Source organism: Ixodes scapularis, unplaced genomic scaffold (genome assembly GCF_016920785.2).
Source record: "Ixodes scapularis isolate PalLabHiFi unplaced genomic scaffold, ASM1692078v2 PGA_scaffold1__304_contigs__length_218370807, whole genome shotgun sequence".
Taxonomy (NCBI): Eukaryota; Metazoa; Arthropoda; class Arachnida; order Ixodida; family Ixodidae; genus Ixodes; species Ixodes scapularis.
Window position 1 is genome coordinate 120898328 of NW_024609846.1, and position 21457 is coordinate 120919784.

The 21457-nt window shown below is 47.4% G+C and overlaps 1 protein-coding gene across 2 annotated transcripts in view; it reads left to right on the forward strand.

Moving 5' to 3' along the window:
* Window positions 1-21457, forward strand: part of LOC8051920 (protein SMG5) — a 69620-nt gene that overhangs the window by 13064 nt on the left and 35099 nt on the right. For both annotated transcript variants that reach the window (XM_029970440.4, XM_029970441.4), the window contains exons 2-11: window positions 1590-1688; window positions 2445-2568; window positions 4886-5084; window positions 6611-6739; window positions 9248-9434; window positions 9827-9922; window positions 14174-14248; window positions 14724-14860; window positions 17470-17658; window positions 19492-19665. In XM_029970440.4, the coding sequence (XP_029826300.2) occupies window positions 1590-1688; window positions 2445-2568; window positions 4886-5084; window positions 6611-6739; window positions 9248-9434; window positions 9827-9922; window positions 14174-14248; window positions 14724-14860; window positions 17470-17658; window positions 19492-19665 (1409 nt within the window). The remainder of the gene's footprint in view (window positions 1-1589; window positions 1689-2444; window positions 2569-4885; window positions 5085-6610; window positions 6740-9247; window positions 9435-9826; window positions 9923-14173; window positions 14249-14723; window positions 14861-17469; window positions 17659-19491; window positions 19666-21457) is intronic.

The following is a 21457-nucleotide window of genomic DNA, read 5'->3' on the forward strand; positions in this document are numbered from 1 at the left end:
GCGCTCGCGGCTGCCGCACTCCATGTTGACGGCGCGAGAGGGCGCCACTAAAGCGTATTCTGGATAGGCTGTATACAGCAGGCAGCCAGAGCGGCTCTCATTGCATTTGCTGCGCGATTAAACACTAATCCGGCATGACACTTCATTCGCCACAAACGACAGCAAACACGAGGTAAAGATCAGTTCAGAATGGGAGTCACTTCGCGCTGCCGTACCGCGAAATGGTCAAAACGCAAGACAAAGCTACTCGCTGAAGGCCTTCGGAACGCTCGGAGCCGGTCGGATCCTCCAGTCCGTAAACGACCGCAGCGCCGCCGCGTACATCCGGGACCTTTCCGTGTCGGCGCCTGATCCCACTACTCTTTTCTAATATGCGCCGCCTTTTCCACCACTTGGTGGCGGGTTTGTCAACAGGTCATTTCTTGTTTCCGTACTTTATAAACTGTATTTGTTTCTTTTCTGATCTAAAATACTGAACAAAAACTAGTTTTATAAATAATTGAAACGGTTCTCGCCACTTATATTTTGTATTTCGACTAAAAAGAAGCTTTTAGCGGCTCTGACCAGTACTAAGCCCAGGACCAAAGACGTCACATTTTGCGCGCTTTCGGTACCGCGGGTCGCCCTCGTCGGCGGAGGAGGTTTCCGTGTCTTCCGGTTAAAATATGACACACGGATATTTAGTTACTCTCTCCGTGCCCGCTGGCTTGCCCGAACCCCAAGAGACGTGGAAACCGCAAAAAAGGTAGACGCTTAAATATGATTGCAGGGCCCCTTTAATGCTTGCACAAAACTTTTTGTCAATATTCAGTGAAACACCTGGTATACGGGATTTCATTAATATTTTCAATACCTGACAAACACAACAGAAAGTGCCGTTAGGGTTGTATATGCCTCTTGAATAATATATTATCTAAAGGCTGGAAACAGGTCTACACCTGCTGCTCACTCCTGTAGCCAGAGGAAAGACTTCAAAAGCTCATGCCACCCCCCCCCCCCCCCCCCCCCCCCAGAAAAAGACTAAAGTTCTATTCATTCTACTTTTTGAAAATTAATTAAAAAGTGTTGAATTTCTGCCATCATGGAGGGGTGACCTAGTTGGCAGCGTGGAACGTTTATGGCAGCAGCAAACCGAAGAAAGTTCTCATTGCTGGCAATGCTGGCCCTTTCCCTGACAGGGCAATGCCTCCCTCGTGCTCAACCACTTTCACAACCGACTCCCAGCTCGTCATGTGTGGGTATACCGTACGAGCACCCCGACAGCAGCTGTGCTGTGGTGCTTCCGACTCCCGAGGCACCCACAACCTAAAATCTAGCACTTCCGCACTATAGTCGGTGGCAGAATTAGAACGATAGGGCGGCCCTTTTGGTTGCCAGACTTCCAATGCATGCTTGTTCCCTGCTGCCATGCCTTGATTGCGCTTGCACGCTCGAAGCTCACGAGAGGCATCATTGAAGGTACCAAGGTCATCCTGGAGGTGGGACAACAGAAGGGCCTTCCTGCCAATCTAATCATGTCAGTTCAGCACTAAGATGTTTGCCTCGATTGCTCTCGTTGCTGTTTCCCCCAATGGCAGTCTTCTATGCAGGAGTGCCTCAGAGGCGGTGCGCAAGCTGGAGGAGCAGCTGCGCAATGCTACATCCGCCAGGGCCCGCATGGCTCCAGAGGTGACACTGCTCAGGACAAGGTGAGGGGCAAATCAGTAACCCTTTCCTTTTACCAGCACGCTTCTTTTTTCGGTAACTCGAGGCCTCGCAATGCACATGTGCTTAGTCGCACCCCACTTATCCTGCCTCTGATCCACCAGATCTGTCTTACGTCTTTACAGGCGGACATATACTTTGCGCTGTCCATTTTCAGATGCTTGTTCCTTTATTGCATCCTCCTCGCTTAGCTTCTTCTTTCTCTCCTTCACTACCCTCAAAGACGCAGAGGTGAGAATTTTTTGCTGAGCTGTAGATTCGGCCCGTACATTAGTCTTGAAAGAAACTGTTGCAGGCAAAACCGGGTTATGCTTAAGGTTCTTGATATTTAATTAGACTCACCTAAGAATTTGTTACTTGTTCCTGGTTCACAGAAATTGGCACACCACGAAATACAGTATGGGAAACTGTAATGTGGTGTCCTGGAACAAGACGGTGGGCAAGGACACAGTCACTCCTGGACGTCTGTGAAGCTAATGACATACATTAAACAATAAAAGGATAGCTCGAGAGGAGGTTTAACAAAGATGATCATAATCAACTGGAAATGAAGGAAGGAATGAGAAAGACAGAGCTATGTGTGGAGCCTTATACACTGTCTTCACCTAATGTCCCTCTAACAAAGCTGGCAGTCTACACTATATTGCACTTGTTTTCCTTTCTCAAAAGTTGCTACGTGTGTTTGTTTGTCTTTTAACTTTGACCCCACTCACGAGCTCTGTCCTGCCCGATTCTATCAGGGTGAAGGAATACTGCGAGCGGCTGCTGTTTGCTGCTCCCTTGGAGTATGGCCGTCAGGCGGAAGAACTCACCTGGCGCAAGGTCTACTATGAGGCCGTGCAGCAGTTCAAGGCCCCCAAGAGGGTGAGCCTTCCCCCGTGCACGGGTGCCTTCCCCGCATACTGCTCCTCTTGTAGTAATGGGAGGGTCTGTGAAATGTCCTATTTACAGACAATAATGTTTTACAGCCTAACCGTATACGTTGAACGTGGTTGTCCTCGGAGCACCTTGGGGAATGCAAATGCAAAGTTTTTCTTTAGGCTGCAGTCCAGCAAACAGATGGATATGGGGGCTATCAACTCGGAAGTGGACATTTGAAGTAGACTTTACTTTTGCTGAGTAAGCCGACTCGGAAATCATTGAGCTCCCCGTCGAGACTAGCTGATCCCATCCAATATTACCGTGCTGCAGGCAGTGCACGAACCACCAATTCAAAGTTGAGGATAGTTGTTCTCGACCGAGCCACGGGGATTCCGTGAATCTTTTTATTATGCTAGCGGTGATGTTAGCACTATATCTTAGTGAAGGCACGAGGCGTCTCAAAACCTTGCTGGGCATGATCTTAAATTTTGTGGGTCAAGAAGGCAGATAAACTGGTGGTAATCAAATGTTTAGGAGCCAAAAGCAAAGGCAGAGAGAAGGGACAGGGGACAGAAATGTGACTACAGACACAGTACCGTATGGCTTCGCCGCCACACTACTGAGTGAACACACAGCAAGCACTGGTCGTAGAGATGCAAATGCAGCTTTATAGCGACCTTTCTTATGTTTGAAAGTTACCAACAAGCAATAAAAGAACCTGTCTATGAGCAAGCAGTACCGGTGAGGGTTATATCTGGGTTGGCCACGAGGCTTCTTGTTTTATGTTAGCAAGCAGTGTTGGTTAGTTGTTTGTCCTGGGTCTCTTTGTCATCATCTCTGTTTCTGAGACACTTTATGTTTTGTATCCAGCATTAGCTAGCACATGCCACTGCCAAAATAGCCTGCACAGAAATGACACAACTTGTGGCACCGAACGGAATAGGCGATTTGAAATGCTCCATGCTATTTGGATCATGCTGTTTCAAAACTTGTAAGGTAACCATGGCTCAAGTGTTGTAAGCAAAGGCGTAGTTTAGGGCCGCAGCACGGTAGAGCAACGTCGTTCCAGATTTTAAAAAATTTAATGCAAGAAGATGGTGCTTAGTTGTGCATGCTTCATTACCATGCTGCTATAAGATGGTGCTTAGTTGTGCATCCCTCATTACCATGCTGCTATAAGATACTTACAAGCTGGTTGTGTTTTGCACAGTTTTTCGTGGCAATCCTGTGTAAGCTATAGCCGTCATATCCTTCAATCGTGGTGACTGTGCACATATAAATGTCTGCCTTATTTTTTCCGATTTTTTCTTCCAGGAAGTTGGGCAGATGCCGTATCTTGCCAAAACCGAACTGGGGCCTGTCTCTTATTTCGCTCGTCATCAGTAAACCGGACACACCTTTCGAGTTTGTTTTGCCACCCTGGTGCAACTGTTGGCTGCCGTGGCGACAGTGCTCCAAACAGGGTGTTTAGCGACCGGGAAAACCAGGAATTGTCAGGGAAATTTTAATTATTGGGAAAAGTCAGGGAATTGTCAGGGACATTGTCAAAAGGCGAACCCAGTCAAGAAACATGAACCGTAAACGCCATCGAGTGCCCTGAGCAAAAACTTGAGGACTTAAAGGCAGAAAAATAGGCAATAAATTCTGCTTAGAGTGGAGCGCGGTCTCTGCTCACCCGACGCACAGGGAACAGCCGACAAATCCAGTCCAAGCCTTGGATTGGATTGAGGACGCGACACTAGGCTAGATCCAGTTAGAGCTACTAGATTTAGTAACAAACGGAAAAGTCGCAGACCCCAGTCCAATCCAAGCATTAAGCCGAAAGTATCCGAAAGTGTGCATCTGGTGGCCATGCTGCCATTCGGTTATTGACGTCTGTGATTGAGCGTAGTGTTTTCACAGAGTTTCCGGAAGTGGCCTCTTCACTGACGATGTCGGCGGCGAGAAAGTGCTCGTTTAATCCGGACTGGACGAAGTCGAATATTTTGGAATATGCAAGTGGGATTAAGCTTGTGCAAAATGATCCTTACAGTGCTCAATGCTCAATACCCTGTGTTGTAATGGTCTTATCTATTTAACCGATTCTACAGTGCTCAGGAAATTTCACCTGAAATTGTGAGGGAAGACCTGGAAAAGTGAGGGAATTTCAAAATAATAATCTGCTAGACACCCTGTCCAAAAGTGTTGTAATCAACGGAGAGAGGAGCTGCGTCGACCAAATCGAGTCAAGTGGGGTGTGGGCGTTCCGAGTTTGTTCCGCCTCCCAGAATCGTGCGTGCAGCTTTCCTTTTGGCTGAAGCATGCTCTCTTGCTCACGCAGGGGGTGCAGGGCAATGGAGAGGGAGAGAGGGTGAAGGATGATGAGGAAGAGGAGGCCGTCCTCAGCCTGCGAGCCCACCTGACGTCCGGGCTGGGCCACTACCACCACCTGCTGATCAGGCTGCAGGCAGAGTACCGGCTTGACTTGGAAAGCTCGGTGGACGTGCCCCTCCGCTGGTCACACCGGGGGCTGCCCAGGGGTGAGTACTGTCCGGAGGCCAGCAGGACCTCTTTGACTAGGACATAATTCCCAAGTTTATTCAGTTTCAGTGGAACTCCTTCGAGATTGGTAATATGGTTAGTTGTTACAGCCGTACATGTGAGTGACTGCACTCAGATTTCTCTATATAAGTCTGGAAAATCCGTCATTTGATCAGTTGTTTTATGTATGTATTTATATTGTGACTTCGGCTTTCTTGCTTTCACACTCAAAGGCATTGCTAGATGCAATTTATGTAAAATAAGTTAGATAAAATGAAATTACTTAGTAGCTGCACATTAAACACTGATCTTCAATGTGTTGTAATACCATTGACAATGATTCAATCTCAAAAGTACTTCCAACGTTGTATTTTTTATACCATGTAGTCTCTGGCCTGTGTTAAATATATTTTTTTGTTAACTAGATTTTTGTTATGTTCCTACAAACAAGGGCAGGCAAGTTTTAATTATTTTTTAAGACTAATTTACTGATTGGCAAAAATACTGAGCAGGCTTGTATAGTTTCATTTGGTTTGGTCAAAAAAATAAGGAGAAAAGCTTTAGGACCAGTGTTCCTCTTAACCCATTGCATGCTTTTTTTTTCTTTTTTTTTTTTATAAAACAAATTATAAAGTTTTTTTTGTTTTGTTTTTTTAAATAGGCAGTGTGTACGAAAATTAAAAGAAACAGTCACTTGGCCCTCAGATGTTTTGTGTTGCTCTCACTATTAGTTCCTTGCTATCTGTTGTGTCCAGTAGTTCATTTCTGTATGGTATCATTGTGTGCATCCGAGAAGACTGAGTCATCTAGAGGCCAAGGGAATGTTTCCAGTATTTGTTTTTTTGCATATAGTTAATTTTAAGTTTTGCAAGTCATCAGAAAGGTGATACCAACTCATTAACAGAATGGTACAGCACTCGTCACTTTCAAACAAAAGTTCCTGTATTTATTGATCAGCTAAAGCAAACTTCCATGTTGAGGACATGCTGCCTTTTCAATGCTTGATTCTGTCAACCTTTTCTTCTTTTTATTTTTATGAAAATGCGGGAAAATAATTAAAATACCCTGAGGGGGCGAAGGAAGGGTGGATGGGTGGACACGGCTGAACCCTTTTAATCAGGCAGGGCTCGCACCACCTAGATTAAATTCCGAATTTATATAGAACGGTGAAGAATCCCATATCACCGCTAAGCACAAACATTCGTTTACCGTACTGCACAACCCAAAAGTCGCAACACATGCAATGGTGGTACCTCCTCACCCTATGGGTCAAAAGGAGAAAAGTGAGCTTTATTCTTTCCTTGCCTCATGCAACCAGTCCGACAACCCGTGCCTGCCGACAGGTTGTGGTAACGGCGTCATACGCAAAAGACTGCACAAAACAAGCTCCAGAACCAAGACACGAGTCACATTCGTGAAGGGTAGTTCAGGGGTCAAGTTAAAATGAAGTTTGGCCGTAAGCTCCCGTCGCTTCATGCCGTCGGCGATCCCTGACCGCGTGGCTAACCGTCTGCCGGGTTGCCAGGGCGCCTGTCGCAGCGTCGTCAGCAGCCGCCACACCACGGCCACGACGCATCGGGGCAGCACGAGGAGTCCCTGGTGTTGTGGGCCCGCCAGGCATGCCACCGCCTGCTCCTCTGTCTCGGAGACCTGGGTGAGTGGCGGCCACAGAAGTGTCTTTGGGATTTCCAGGGACATTCAAAGCTTGGCGTCCTGCAGGGTGGATCTGACAAGGTGTTTGACACGGAAGTAGGAAGCTTCTGGGGGCGACATGAGCCTGCCAGAGGTGAAGCCAGAAGTGTGGAGGGACACGCCCCTAACAATGACCAAAACCAACAGACGCTATTGGACAAAAAGGAGAGCTGACTCAATGGCTGCTTTGGTCACCCTCGGGGCCCCGTAGGTGACCAGAGAAGCTGTTGGCGCCAAGTCAGTCAGCTTTCCTTTTCATCCAATAGCGTCTCTTGGTCATCGTTGAGGGCGTGTCCCTCCACGAGGACCAAGGGTATTCTCGCTTTCTAGCTGAACTTTCAGCACTGACCAAAAATATTCAGGCGTATCCCACTCGTCACACTGAGTATTTGAGGATGATCCCTCACATGACAAATCATGGTAAACAAATGCTCAAACACACCCTAGCGTATTTACTCAACAGCCTCACAATAATGATTTGGACCTGGGCTAAATAAATGTGAAATTTGTACTGTCAATGCTAAAAATGTATTCATGAATGACTTTCAAGCCACTGTATGTCATTCTTTAGTTCCTTTCCCTGTTTTATAATTTATTTGTTGTTCTTGCTGCCGTCTGTTTTGCCACTGTAGGGGGCCGGAGACCCGTCAAGCTGGTCCTTTTCAGCTTTTTTCTTCGGCCTACACTTCATCATTGATGAGAAATAAAACTTATTATTATGATTTTGGCTTCACCTCTGATGGCGTTATGTCACCTCCAGAAGCTTCCTACCTCCATGGTGTTGGACCTTCAAGGGGACCTCGGAATTTGGTTTCTCGAAGGATAGCGGCGTAATTGAGCCGAGAGGTGTAATTGGACGGTGTATGTTTTTAGTAAGGATATAGAGGGTGCATTCACCCAAATAACGAGGCACAAAGACTCCTTTTTCACGAGCTAAGCTTATCTTGCACAAAACCTCCAAAGAACATGGTTACTGCGACATTGATTTTGTCAAAATGAGAGGTGTAAAATGTAATAAAAATGGGGGAGCGGGCTACTTGGTACATGATTCTTTAACTGCTTTGGACAAGCCTGACTCGTCACCACAGTGCTGGCAGAACTTGCTTTGGATAAGTACAGCTCATCCGTCATATTACTGGTTTTGAGATGTTTCACTCGTCCAGTTAATTTTGACGGGATAAGCAAAATGACCGGCACACTCCGTGATGTAAAAATATTTGTGAAGCTGCTTTTAGCGGGCTTTTAAAGTTTAGGCTGGCCTCATTTATTTAAAAATGGCATCTCACACTGGTGAATTGCGCGTGTCTTGTTCCCGCAAAAGAAAAGTCACAGATCTGGATAGTTCAACTCAAAGTAAGGGTGGTGTTGAGCTCTGTTCTTCGAGTGGAGGGACGAAGATTGTGCCCCTGAACTCAGTTCTTGTGAAGATGAGGGGGCAAGTGACAATGAAGACAATCTGGCCATCGGTAGACGTTGATGTAACAAAACAAAACAAAAACAAAGGTGCCTTGAAAAAAAAAATGAAAGGCTGGAAGGAAAGGCGGGGACCGAGCGAAGAGGCGAAGATAAAGCAAGCCAGGGCACTAGCAAACATTGAGCAGTGAAAGAAAAGTACTCTCCTCTGCTCTCTGTTGCTCGCAGCCTGCGGAGAAAACTGCTGCATGGTGCGTATTCGTCGTGTATGTTTATTTTGTGTTTCTACTCAGCCAAGCACCCCCCGCCATCCCCGTACCGCCGGCGGCGCTCCGCCAACCCCTCAATAACATAGCCGTAGTGCTGATAGAGATGTCATTAGCAAAGGCCATCGCTGGTCACAGGTTGGACACGACGATTGCATCAACGTTCGGCTCAATCTTGACTCAAAGCCGCGCGCTGACTCAGCACTCGTTTCCAATCTGTGTCCAGCGTTGGCCTTTGCTGATGTCGCAGAAATGTCATCACTACGGCCTTGTTTTCTCGTTGGTGTTGGCTCCGCTCTCCTTGTTTGAAGGAGTGGCAGCAGTCAGCGATGAAATAACGTGGCGGTGCGCAGGCTTGCTGAGGACTGTCTGCAGCCGTGTGCACGGGCAAAATCGCATTGTCATCCTGTGGCGCATAATCGAGCGATGGGCGGTCAGTCAGAGCAGTGGGCAGCAAAGCCACTGCCGCCCACGGTGGGGAGAACCCTGTTTCAGGTAGATCGGTTAGCATTCTCGACGCCATCTTAAATATATCAAAATGTGTCGTTAATGCCTAACTTTGTGCCTAAATAATGCGAGAGGGTTACAACTTTAAATCACAACTGCAAAACATAACAATTTGAGTTCCAGCGGTTGCTTCTCATGAACATGGGAGGCCCATAGTGCCGGTGTTTCAACCGCAAGATGCTGGAAAGATGTTACCCATCTGGAGCGGGCCTTAGATGGCCCAATTAGCCGTGTGCGAGGGAGCGTGTCCCGTCCCCCCCATTGAGGTTTCCACTTGTGTCCAGCGCGGTACCTGAGCGAGCTGGGAGCCCCGGGCAGCGGAGAGAGGGAGCGGTGGGCCTTGCTCTCCCAGCGCTACTACTGGCAGGCACTGGGACTGGACCCGGAGGCTGGCATGCCCCACAACCAGCTGGGCACGCTGGCAGGTTGTGCCCACGTGGGTTGCAACGCCGCCTATCACTACCTGCGCTGGTACGTGTTCCTGTTTGCTTGTTTTGTGTTTGGCAGTTGCGCTTGCTATATGTAGGGACCCGCCTATGAGTCATTTGTTTGTGGGGCTGGTTTTCTGAGTCAGCTTTTGGAAATATTGGGCCATTTTTGGCGGCTTTGTTGTGGTCTCTTATCGCTTGTTCACACAGCGACATCTGGTCGCCTATCTTTTTATTTCTGCTCTCTTCCCTTCACTCCCCCCTCCCCCCCTCCCCTGAATTTAGGCACTAAACTCTGGCTTTGCATTTGGCTTGTTCCTAAATAAATGCTAATCCAATGCACACTTATGAAACTGGATTGGATTCAGAGTGCAATTCCCTCCGAGCAGAGTTGAGGAAAGTCGGGCGATTATTGACGGCGGATTCTCGTTGCAGCCTGCAGAGTGGGCAGCCGTTCGATGGGGCCCAGGGAAATCTGCTGCGTCTGCTGGACAAGAACAGTCGTCTGCTCCTCGAAGCACCTCACGGCGGGTGGGAGGACCTCTTCTTTTCTAAGACGTTGCTCGAACCGAAGTTGCTTTGGGAGCAGTACATGCAGGTGTTTCTTTTAGGTGTAGCGCACACAGAACTGGATGAGAAGAACCACTTGAAAAATGAAATTGGAAAGGGATCTTCTTTTTGTTTTCTTGTGGCCAGAAATGACTATGTGATACGACAAGAAGCATGGGCATGATGTGCGAACCATTATAAATAGGGTTTCATGTTTTCAGTAAATACCGACGAACCCTGAAGATTAACCCCCGAGTCGGTTTTATCAAAATCGGCGGAAAACCGAAAAGCCCCGAATTCGAGCTGACTTCGAAGGAGAAAAACCCAAGCTTTCTGGGAAGAAATCTTTATCCATAGCTTTATTTTCAGTTCACCTGGAACACAGCCTTCATCGAACTGCCTGCAAGGCCACTCCTTTCTTTGGAACCGCACACATTGTTTCGTTTTGTTTTATTATCGATACGGGGGCGTATTTCAAATATGCGGGCCCCGTGCATGTTCTTGGAAGGTTGGGGAATTTCCATGTCCGTGACCTGTTTTCTTCGACAGAAGCCCCGGTGAACCACGATTTTTTTTTCTTTAACAAACAACTGATACTGAGAAATTCCTAATTTGTGGGAAAAAATTTATCCTAAAAGAACACCCCCGAATTCGTCGAAAAATAAACCCCAAAAACATGGAACCCTAATTACGGTTTAACGTCATTAATACGTTCCCGGTTTTTGCTTTTTTCCTGTCTGCTTTTACGTTCAGAAGCGCCAGTACCACCGAGCTTCCATAGGAACGCATGTATTAATTTCCCGCTTAGTGCGTTTTCTTTCACAGTTCTTACGTCCAAAAAGGCGCCAACATAGTGCCATCAGCGCCGGCCAACTTGCACGACGGATTGATTTGCGAACGGATTCATAAGCAACGACACGTCCGCGGATCATCCCCCTACCCAGCGCATTCACATGGAGGGGGAGACGAGGAACTGCGAAAATCGACTAAACCGCACAGTGGTGCGGTCATTCAAGAGCCAATGCAACGTTTGTTGCTACGGTTGCGATGCTATCGCATTAATGTGATAAAGGATCACTGGGCTCCGCGCGAGACAAAACAGCATGAGAAGTTTAGCGGAGAGCGCCACTACCTTTACTAACCCAAAGCATAACAAAAGTGTGATCCTGCTCGAGAATGCTCAGTGTAAAAGCGACGGAGTCCATTGCTCGCGAAGGGGCGTTTTGCCCATGTCCTCATCTCCGCACAGTCATGCACAACACTTTGATACACCACAGGCAGAATAATGTCCTCCACAACCTCGTGGGTCTTGGTCTTGCCGGATCAAAGATTGGTTGGATATGCAGGACAGAGTGCGGCATGCTAAACGAGTGTCGACAGAAGCTTCTTGACACGGACCTGGACAAGTTTTGGAACCTGCAGTGCGTCTGCCGGGAACAGTTCCTGCAGCTTTCTTCACGCGTGGGACCAGAAATCGCGCAACAAAACGAACCAGCATACGGACAGGAGAGACGAAACGAAACAATGTGCCAGCTTTATTTTGCTTGGCAAAAAATAAAAAGGTGCGACATTGCCAGAAAAAACGTTTTTCGATTCAATCCTCACCAAAAATTTGTGAAAAGCTCGGACCGAAAAAGCCAAGCACATTTTTACTCGCGGATAATTTTTACTTCGAATCCACAAAAATTAATTTTTTAATGAGCAGCACGAAGATGATGCATCATTGTGCCTTTTTCTGTTTTTGTCCATTTGCTGGTCCGTGTTGTCACACGGTTCTGGTAATTTTTCGGGTCCGTGTAAAGAAGTTTCTGTCAAAACTCGTATAGCACACCACAATCTCAGCTGCATGTGCAAGACCTTTTTACGGCTTTGGTGTACTGGAGTGTTGTGCACAATTGCGTGGGGACAAACCAACGAGGACATCAGCAAATGGCCCTCCCCGAACCCAGGGCTCTGTCGCTCACCCGCTTTATGGTTGCCCAAGGCACCTGGTGAAAATTACGAGCTTGTTTTCATGTATTTGAGTTCACACCAACAGATGTTCACCAACTTTTTCTGGGCCAGTTTGAGTTCCTACCTACGAATGCTTGCATAGTATAAATTGTTTCGTGACAGTTGCTATCTGTCTCAGCTCTAGCATTCTCGTTCCTCAAGTTTTCCCGGATCATACAATTTATGTCCCCGGTACCCTGAAAAACATATCAACAAGGTTTTACTGTATAAAGCAAAGAAGACAATGGACTGAGAGAAACAGTACATGTTAATATTCTTTTGTGCCAGCTTTGATGATAAGCCAATAGATTTTTCGGACGCCGATGATTCGGACCAATTCAATATTTCGGACCTAACCGAGGAACCGTGACCTATTTGATAGAAATGGTACATATTTACAACCGAAGTTTCGGACAGTTTGAATCCTGTAAGTTAGATTTTTTTTAACTAAATTGTTACGAGCGATCGGCGGGAAACACCATCATGAGGCCGCCATTTTAGATTCTATGTTGTCTGCACATGGATTGGCTTGGTTTGGCAGCGCTACTTGAGTACTGCTAGGTCCTACCGCTAGGTGTCACATGCTACCTTTTTTTTTCTCTAGCTGTGCGTCATCATCATCATCATCATTGCTACCGTTTTGCTTTGTTCATTCACCATTCTGCAGTCGTAAACTTGCGCCTCTCATCTTGTCTCGGTGAATCGGGTTTTCGGACATTGTGGCTCCATCCATTCTTCCGCCGCCGCGAAGTTTCGCTAAGAAGCACGGAGAGTACTTGACCGTAACGCTAGAATCGGAGGCAGCGATTCTCAAGGTAGTAGAAAGCGGCCGAACGCAAGCAGAAGCGTAACCTGAAGCGAGGCACTATAGACGGCTTTTTGAAGCCTGCTTAGACATAATAAAGGCAAGTTTTTTCATCTGCCGAATTTTCGGACTGCTCTATTATTCAGGCGTTTGTTTGGTCCCTGCAAAGTGAAAAAAAAAACTCGGCTGGTGGCTATGTGTCTGAAAACCCAAAATATGTAGATTGTTCATCTCTTATTTTATTAAAGGCTATACGATTTGAGGGGAAAAGCTTGGTAAAACAATGTAGACAAAGAGAAACACCCTTATGCATAGCTTGCATTGACATCACTTGGTCAGACATAACGGGGAAAAGGATGCGTGAGAGGGTAGCTTCCACTGCATTAGCAAGGCGTCTCTGGCCACCAGAAAGAAGGGCAGACTGACCTCACGTGCAAGCCATGTATGACACACACCGAACAGAGGCTGTATGGGGGTTTTCTTGTTTTTTTTTCCGTTATGGCACAGTGTGTAGTGCGTCTGGCTTGATCTATGCCTACGTTATGGGTCGTCAAGTTTCTTTGGTCGCCGATACTGGAGATTTTACTTGCTCAAGTGGAGAGCGAGGAAGGTTCTAAAAATCACAAATTTCTCCCAATGGTGAACTAAGGTTTGTTTTTACTTCCTAGGAACCCACCTGAATAAGCAATCGAAAAAAAAAAAAATTAAGTAATGGCAAATTGCTAGGCAATAGTGCTGCATATGTGAAACGTTCAAGGATCACAAACGTTTAGCAATACTTTGAGCTTCCAAGTGCCAGACGCCTGCATTCACAGCATTTTTAACCAGATAATAGTTTAACGCGTGATATGTGTACACTTTATAGTTGTTCCTAAAATGGAGCGATACTGCCACTAATCGGGTTGAAAAACCTGGTGATATTCCAGAGCCCTCCATACCTTCCAACTCCTCTCCCTCGGTGCTCTCAGGTGGTCAAACTCTTCCTCACCTACTCCTCTGGTCAGATTACCTTCCTGTTAACCAGTCAGCATCGAGCATCTCTCTCCTCATCTCCCACCTGTCAGCCAATCGGTGTCAAGCCTCGCGGCCACGATTTTATCTGGGCTTCGCAAAATGCCGAACACTTGTCCAAGGAACGTTTCACGTAGCACCTTTCCAAGTCTTTTCTAAGGTGCCTACACAACAACGCATACATCCGATTGGTCGCTTTCGGGGCACAAATCGGTTCAGAAAAATAAAGTAATTCGAGTTGTAGCCTTTATTTGTTTCTTATGCAAAGCCTCGCGTGTTCACATAAAAGCTGATTTTTGTCTTACGCTTTATAAATGCAGGTAGTGTACTCTAAATGTTACCTAATGAGGGTTACAAAATTCACAGTCCCTTCTAGAGTTGTCGTTGCCTGCCTTGACCAGAGCGACGCTTGTCTCCCTTTGCAGGAATAACCACCTGTTCCACTTTTCCACCCACTTCCTGAAGCTGTGCGAGCATCTGTACACTTCCACCGACACCAAGTGAGTGGCGAGGCCTCGGGACTACGGCGTAGGGAACGCGTCTTCTACCAGCGTGCTTAGCGTCCTAGGCCCCCCACGTCAAAATTGGTCCCAAGGTGGCAACAAATGAAGTCACGCCGTTGGACGTTGCAATCCTGGCGGTGGGTCGTAGAACTTCCACAGAAAAGACGAGCGCTCGCAAGTGTCGCAATCTTTGCGGCATCCCGACACTCGTTGCTTCAGAAAGTTTCGTGGACTGTTTACCTGAGAGCGAGCCACGGCGGAACAAACGTTTGCCGCATTGACCTCAGCCGCTCACCGCCACCAGGATTGCTGCGGGCAACGACATAACACTGCTTTGATGTCGTCTGGCAGAAATCGAGGTACCACATTTTAGGGCACGGTAAACATGCCAATCGGAGACGCGCTCCAAACTGGGGACGGGGTGTGCCCTTCGAGAGAGACTCCACTGACATGCATCCGGTCTGTTCGGCAGTGGCATCCAGGCGCTGTGCGAAGAGACCTTGGCCCAGCTGTCTGCCCTGCTGGCAGAGCCGGAAATGCCCACGGCCGACCTGGTCTTCCGAGCCGCCGTCATGGCCATGCTGTGCACTGAGAAACTGCGTAAATCAGGTGAAGCTGCTTACGCCGGCCGACCGCCGTGCAGTTGCCAGAAGGGTTTGTGCGGGACATTTTTGCGCCAGTGCCCCCGGCTATTTCGGCAAACCTGCGTGATGGGATAAGAAGTTCTGGGCTACCTTGTTTGCAGCAATTGCTTCTACGCTCTTTACAAACAAAGCTTGTGGATATGTTTTCTCCACAGCTTGTAGAAAGTCGAGTTTTGAAGTTACTGGAGTTCAGTGTTGTTCTCAGAGAAAGCGTTTGATTTATATTATCACAGCCAAGTCGGTACAATCTATATCACAATTTAAATTACGATTTAAATCATCTTGATTTTTATTCTCCACTCTGGTGACTCCCAAAAAACACGACGTGCTGCACTTTGGGAGCAAGACGAGAAGTACAATATCTGTCGGCTTGCGCTGCAGCCGAAACAAATCATACTTATATCATCATTCTTGCTGTGTATTAATCCATTGATCTACAGAGTGCCGTGATTTTTTCCAAAGTAAATTATGACTGCATACATAATCGCGTTTCATTTCTCTCGCCACTCGGACGAAGTTCTACGTAAATATTTTGTAAAGCTACGCTTGTGTTTTCTTTGTCGTCAAGACAATACCATTAACAAAGCTGAGCTGTCCCACACTGAAACTAAATCTACTATTACACTCGTTAGCAGGCTTAAATCAGGCTCGGGCCTCAATACCGAGCCCGACCTAGGCCCGACAAAATGCCCACCCGAGCTCGGCCCGGGCCTACAGTCAAGCCCGAGCCCGGCCCGGGCTTGCAGAATAAAGCCCGGGACTGGCCCAGACCCACCAAAAGAATGCCGTCCCAAGTTTTCGGGAAAGCCAAAGCCCGTGCAGTGCTCTGGTGGAGCCAGCCTAGCGAGTGACGAGGTACAATGTTCTCGCACATAACTGCCATCACCACTACGATGCTGAGCGTGGCACTTCAGGTGACTAGGATCCTGTGTCAGTTATATTTTTAGGAAAAAGTGCTTTCAAAGCTTTCAACAATCTCCTGGCCCATTTCATAATATGTTTTGGATATATGCATGCTAGGTAGGGCAGTAAACAGACTGGTGTCACCTTGCAAGCCATGCAACAATATTCAAGTAAATAATGCATAATTTCTCTACAAGCTTTTAACCGAGCAAAGTGGTACGTATTTAGAGCGCACCAGGAAAATGGTCCAGTGAAACTGGCTTATTGCCAATCTTGGGTAGTACCGCGATACTGTAACTCATTACTTTTTAGAGCGCAGCTCTTAGGCTCCCGTTTCCGGCTTGAGCTGCGTCGCCGTCGGCATACCCGTGCGGTGCATTATGGAAAATGCCCCATAATGCACTGTGCGAGCCCCCTCCCGGGGTCACGTGACCTCGGGTGGGGAGGGGGGGGGGGGGGGGGGGGGCACGTGACCCCCACACGTCACGTGACCCCCCCAGGTCACATACCCCCCCCCTCTAGGTCACGTGACCCCCGTGAGGGGAGGAGGAGAAAGGAGGGGTATACCCTCCCCTCAGTAACCTTCCCTCCTCCTCCTCAAGAGCTGTGCTCCAATTCGGCATTACAGGGAGTTGTAAACGGCTTTTTTTTTTTTAGCTTTTAACTGTAACTCGATACCTTCTTTTTTTTTAAGTAACTGTAACTATAACTTAAATACGTTTTTGAAAAAGTAACGAAAAAGTATCTGCAAGAATTCAAATACTTTTCGCGAAAAAGATGAGCCTATTTTGTAAACACTACAGAAGGTTTGACCATGTGCGGAGTTGGACCCCACATTAGACGCAACGAAATAAAACGAAAACTCGTTTGTTTTTCATCGAAGCGAAGTGCCGGCGCAGAGGGCAGACATTTTTCTACTTGCTGTTTTTTCATTTAGCAGAAAAGTGCATTTAGCATTTAGTTTATTTCAATCTTTTGTGTGTGGCTCTCTTACTCAGTCTTCACCATTTCCGACCTCATAAACACCCCTGCCCCTTGAGCCAAGTGACAGAGCCACCTTGGGAAACACGCAACGCGTAGGCACCTATCGGTGAACTGTTTAATGCCGTAAGAGAGCCTTTGTCGTTGGTGCCGCAGCAGTCACGGCGCCAGCTTTCTTTGCGAAAGCTAGTCGCTACCAGTAGTCACTGTGTGACTGGGGCCACAGACGGTGTTTCTACTGGTCGACTTGGGTAATCAAGCAGCAGCAGCAGCAGTGTGTTCGTGCAAGTCTCGTTTACCAACTTGATACGTCAACACACTCTTCCGAAGGCCAACAAGACCCAAGGTAGCTGTGCTTCCTCTATTGGCAGAATTGCCCGTCGGAGGCAGTGCCGTTGCAATATAATAGACTCGCAGTAAAGGGAAAGGCACAAAAAGAATGCAGGGCTTCATCGAGCAAGCCTCCCTAGAGAGAGTCCTTGGCCACTGTTTTGGGGGGGCTTACGACGTAAACTGCAGGGAACGGACTCGTCCTGGACATCGGCAATAAGTTCACCCAGATGTGCAGAAGTGTCCGAGTACAAACATTCTTGAAGGGTGCACCGGTGGCACCAGAGAAGGAGAGAGAGCCATCTGCAAGAGCGTACGGTCAAAACTGATGCGCCGCTTGGATCCGCCCTCTCCTCGCAGGACCCCACCCACTGAGCAGTGCGGCGGCCGCCTTCACTCTGTCACTGTTCTCGCACGTGCTGGCGGCTTGCAGTCGGCGCCTGGCCCCTCCCGCCACCGACGGACACGAGGACCCTGTGGCCCCCTTGTCCCTCCGGGGCCCCGACGCCGCCCAACCAGACGGTGTCGCCGACCCAAACAGCGGCCCCGGTGAGCCTGCCCTGGAGGAGAGAAGGCCCCCTGGCTTGTCTGCGGGGTGGTCTCTCGTGACATACTTCCGGCTCGACATCTCGCCAAAAGCCACATTGTTGAACTTTAGCCCGTTTCACCCCATGTCTTGACACGCGTGAAGGTAGTGTTTTCCAACTCGCTCGAGCTCTTCGTGTTGTGATCGACGGGACCTGCCGGTGTTGTTGGGAACATAAAGCATCGGCAGGTACTCTGTTCTTATACGTACCGGTCTTTATTTGGACCTAAGACGAGCTGATGATCGAGAGGTCGACCCACGGGCGCCCAAAATTGCCCGAGAGATGCCATTGGGGCGACTCCAAAAGGATAAAAGGAACCAAGTGAGTGTGGGTTTATGCGGCCCAAATACGTCCCCGGTCATACTTACCGAGTTCCATCGTCGACTGAGCCCGCGCGTTTCACCGATACCAAAAAGGATGCCAAAAACTTATCGTATGAATCCAAACTAACCGGGAAAGTGGCAGACACTGTTCGTCAACGTGGCGGAACATGGTTACCTGAAGTGAATAGGCATTTCGTGAAACTGCCCTTGGCGTAAACTTTGCTGCGCAACGTTGTCGAGACTTAGGCAGTTTCCGCAACTCGAGCATGTGAGAAAGACGCCAAACGAAGCCGAGCGTCGGGGCTTGGAAACATTGATGCCAGATGTTCTCTCTGGAAACATTGTTTACTTGCATGAGATGGGATGCACTTCGGTTCTTTTGACTGGAATCGCCCGAGGAGATGGGGGGGTGTGGTGCTAACGGAATGGGCGAAAAGATGGGTGACTAGACGTGCCGAGTGAGGTGGGCCTCTTGAGAGTATTGGGGACGAGATACCTCGGTGGCGCCCTCTCACGTCTCCTACCCGTAACATTGTGACCAAGATTATCAGATGGGAAGTGCAAGCTTAATGGTTTGTTTGAGAAGCTTGGTGCAAGCTTGGAGTCATTGTCTTTTTAAACTGACGCTATTAAAGTGGACCACCTGACATTGCTCTTGTTTACATGGAGGAAAGCGGTGCAAAGTTTTGTCTCCGTTTTAATTGCAAAGGAGATTCTGGTTTTTTTATTGAGTACACACTGATAATAGTTACTCGATCTATCATCATAAAACTGATGCAATGTCCCACATGTTTCTTGCTGAATACGAAGTAAAATGTCTAAACGGTGTGCCTATGAAAAAGATTTGGTAAAAGTTGTTTGTTTCTATAGTAGCATTGTTCTACATATTCAAACAACTTTAGGTCTTTTGTGTCTTCGAGAGGGCCTTAACCTCTGTTTGTTTTATTAAAGATGGTAATAAAGTTAAAAATAAATTTTTTCATGGGCACCTTCCTCATTAATTGCGGGATAAACAAAGAATTAGACATTTATTTAGACCTATTATCAGATGATGAAATGACTAAAGTTAAATTTATAGTGAAAAATTAAATGAAGAAAAAGGCGTTTGAACTGTCCAACGGCACCAAAAATAATTTGTAACAGGTTAATTATGAGAAACAAATGAAATTTTGTTGAAACAGATGTTGGTCAACCTAAATATAGCGTTTCTAAAAATCGGATAATAAACAGAACAGCGGGGGAAAAAAATAGGTTATATAGTTATTCTTAAAAAAGAGCATGGAACACTAACTAGAGGCCAAGAAAATCTTTCCTTGGATATTTCATTTAAATTGCCCGTTATAAATGAAGTGTGCGATGTTTTCTTTGAAAAAACTAAAAGTACCGCGCAACGTGCAAACAACATGCTTCGGCGTTCATGTCGCCGGTCACTCAAATTTGACGCCACTACGCCATTCTTTTCGTCGACGCAGACTCGGGGGAAGGCAGCGGCTGCGGCAGTCCCTTGTGTCTCGTGCCCCCTCCGGGAGAAAAACTTAAACCGGAAACGGAACAGCAGTCGGTGCAGCAGTCCAGGCCTACGAAAGAGAGCCGCCACCGGATGACGTGCAGTCCGAGTACGAGCACCGACGAAGGCAGCACCCACGGTAAGATGTCGGGGAATGCATCGATTTATTTCTATTGGTTTGTTTGTTTTTTAGTTTATTGTACCTTGTTGGGGATGCGGTGCCGCCAGAGGGAGCTGGCGGCAGTAGGGGGGCAGGTGCGAGTGTTTTTCTAGTTGTTCACCTTGGGACTGGTTCACGCACTTGCATTTGATTGCAGCTAAGTATGTCATGCAGCCCCATGCTCCCTTCTGATCACTCACAATGAGAGAATACACTGGCGTCATCTACCCTATTTACTCGAATAATAGCCGCACTATTTATGAACAAGGCCCTTGCGTCTACTTTCCCACAAAGCACTCATACAGCCAATCATTGCGTTGTGCATAAATAAGGTAGCGAATAACTAGATCGAGAACACGAGTTTCCATACAAATGCAATCTTCACAGGTGGTATCTTCGCACGAAGACGTTATCTATGTCCTCTAAATCGCTGGAATCCTGCCGTCGAAATCGGTGACTAACCATCCTCGTGCCTTGCGGAAAAGCGAACCCTCAGGTTTTCTTCATAAACACTGCGGCTATTACTCGAGTAAATATGGTATTTGGTAGTCCTGGAAGACTCATGACTTGCATATGTTACCTCGTTTATCGCATATGTTACCTCGTTTATCGTAGATGTACTTATGATCCCACAAATACTGCAAAACCTTTCGCTCTGCCGCAAAATCCCGTAAGAAGGCTCGCCCGAAACGAATAGATAAGCAGTGAAAATCTGGGGTGAGCAGTTGTTGGCGTTGCGACAGCAAAATTTTATTAAAAATCGTGAAATGGGAATTGAAGTCACAGATTGCAGACACGGACAATTTGCGTATCAAGGTGCAATAAACACGCGGGAATTTGCTGCAAACTACCTCGTCACAGGAACAGAACGCAGACACAGCAAATTCACGCTGCACAATAAGCATGCGGAAAACCGCCGCAAACACACATGTCGCGGGGACCGATATCGCTCACGCGGGTCGTGGACAAAAAATAAAAATGCGGAACGAGTGCATTTTACGATGTCACGGAGTGAGGCAAAATTTAAAAAATATTTTAACTTTCCTTGGAAGACGATAAATTACTTGAATAGATAAGAAACTCTAGATTTTGACCAGTGACAAGCTACAAGTCCACGCCCGGCGTGAAGTTGACCGAAGAAGACTCTAAAAACAGAAGTTTAATCAGGGCGACAAACAGCCACACACGGCAACAAGCTCAACAAAGGAAACGTGTACATGCGTATTAGCTCGAAATTGGACTTGAGAAACTTTGGGCATTGCAGCCACAAAGAACAGAACGGCAAACACTCCAAAATCAAAACACCGCGAAACAACACGTCGCTCGTGACACAAATGCGGCTGCGGACCGGGGTTTACCGGCGCAAATAAAGAGAAGCTCAGAAAAGGGAAAGTCAACTGCTGGACCCAAAGTCCAGGAGAACATTCGCAGGTTTACCGAGTCTAGGCGGATGACGGGTCCAGAAAATTGTCGTCTCGCTGCTCGTAGCCGATTCACACAACGGACCAAAACCCCATCTTTTTGTTCGCGGACCGTGTACAACGTGACCATCATGTCACCGATTCCTGCGATCCACGCCTCGTCCGCGGTTGAGCGCCTTTTCACTCGCAGGTTTTTGGCGGGAGTTTGACCTGAAAAGCGTTCTAGTCTGGCAACGATACAAAGTTTTCTTGTTGTTTTTTTTTGTTCTTTTTTTTCCAGACAATTAAAACAAACACACTTACAGGGGTACTCCACTGGTTTTTTCGTTGTCTCCAATTTGCTTGAAATT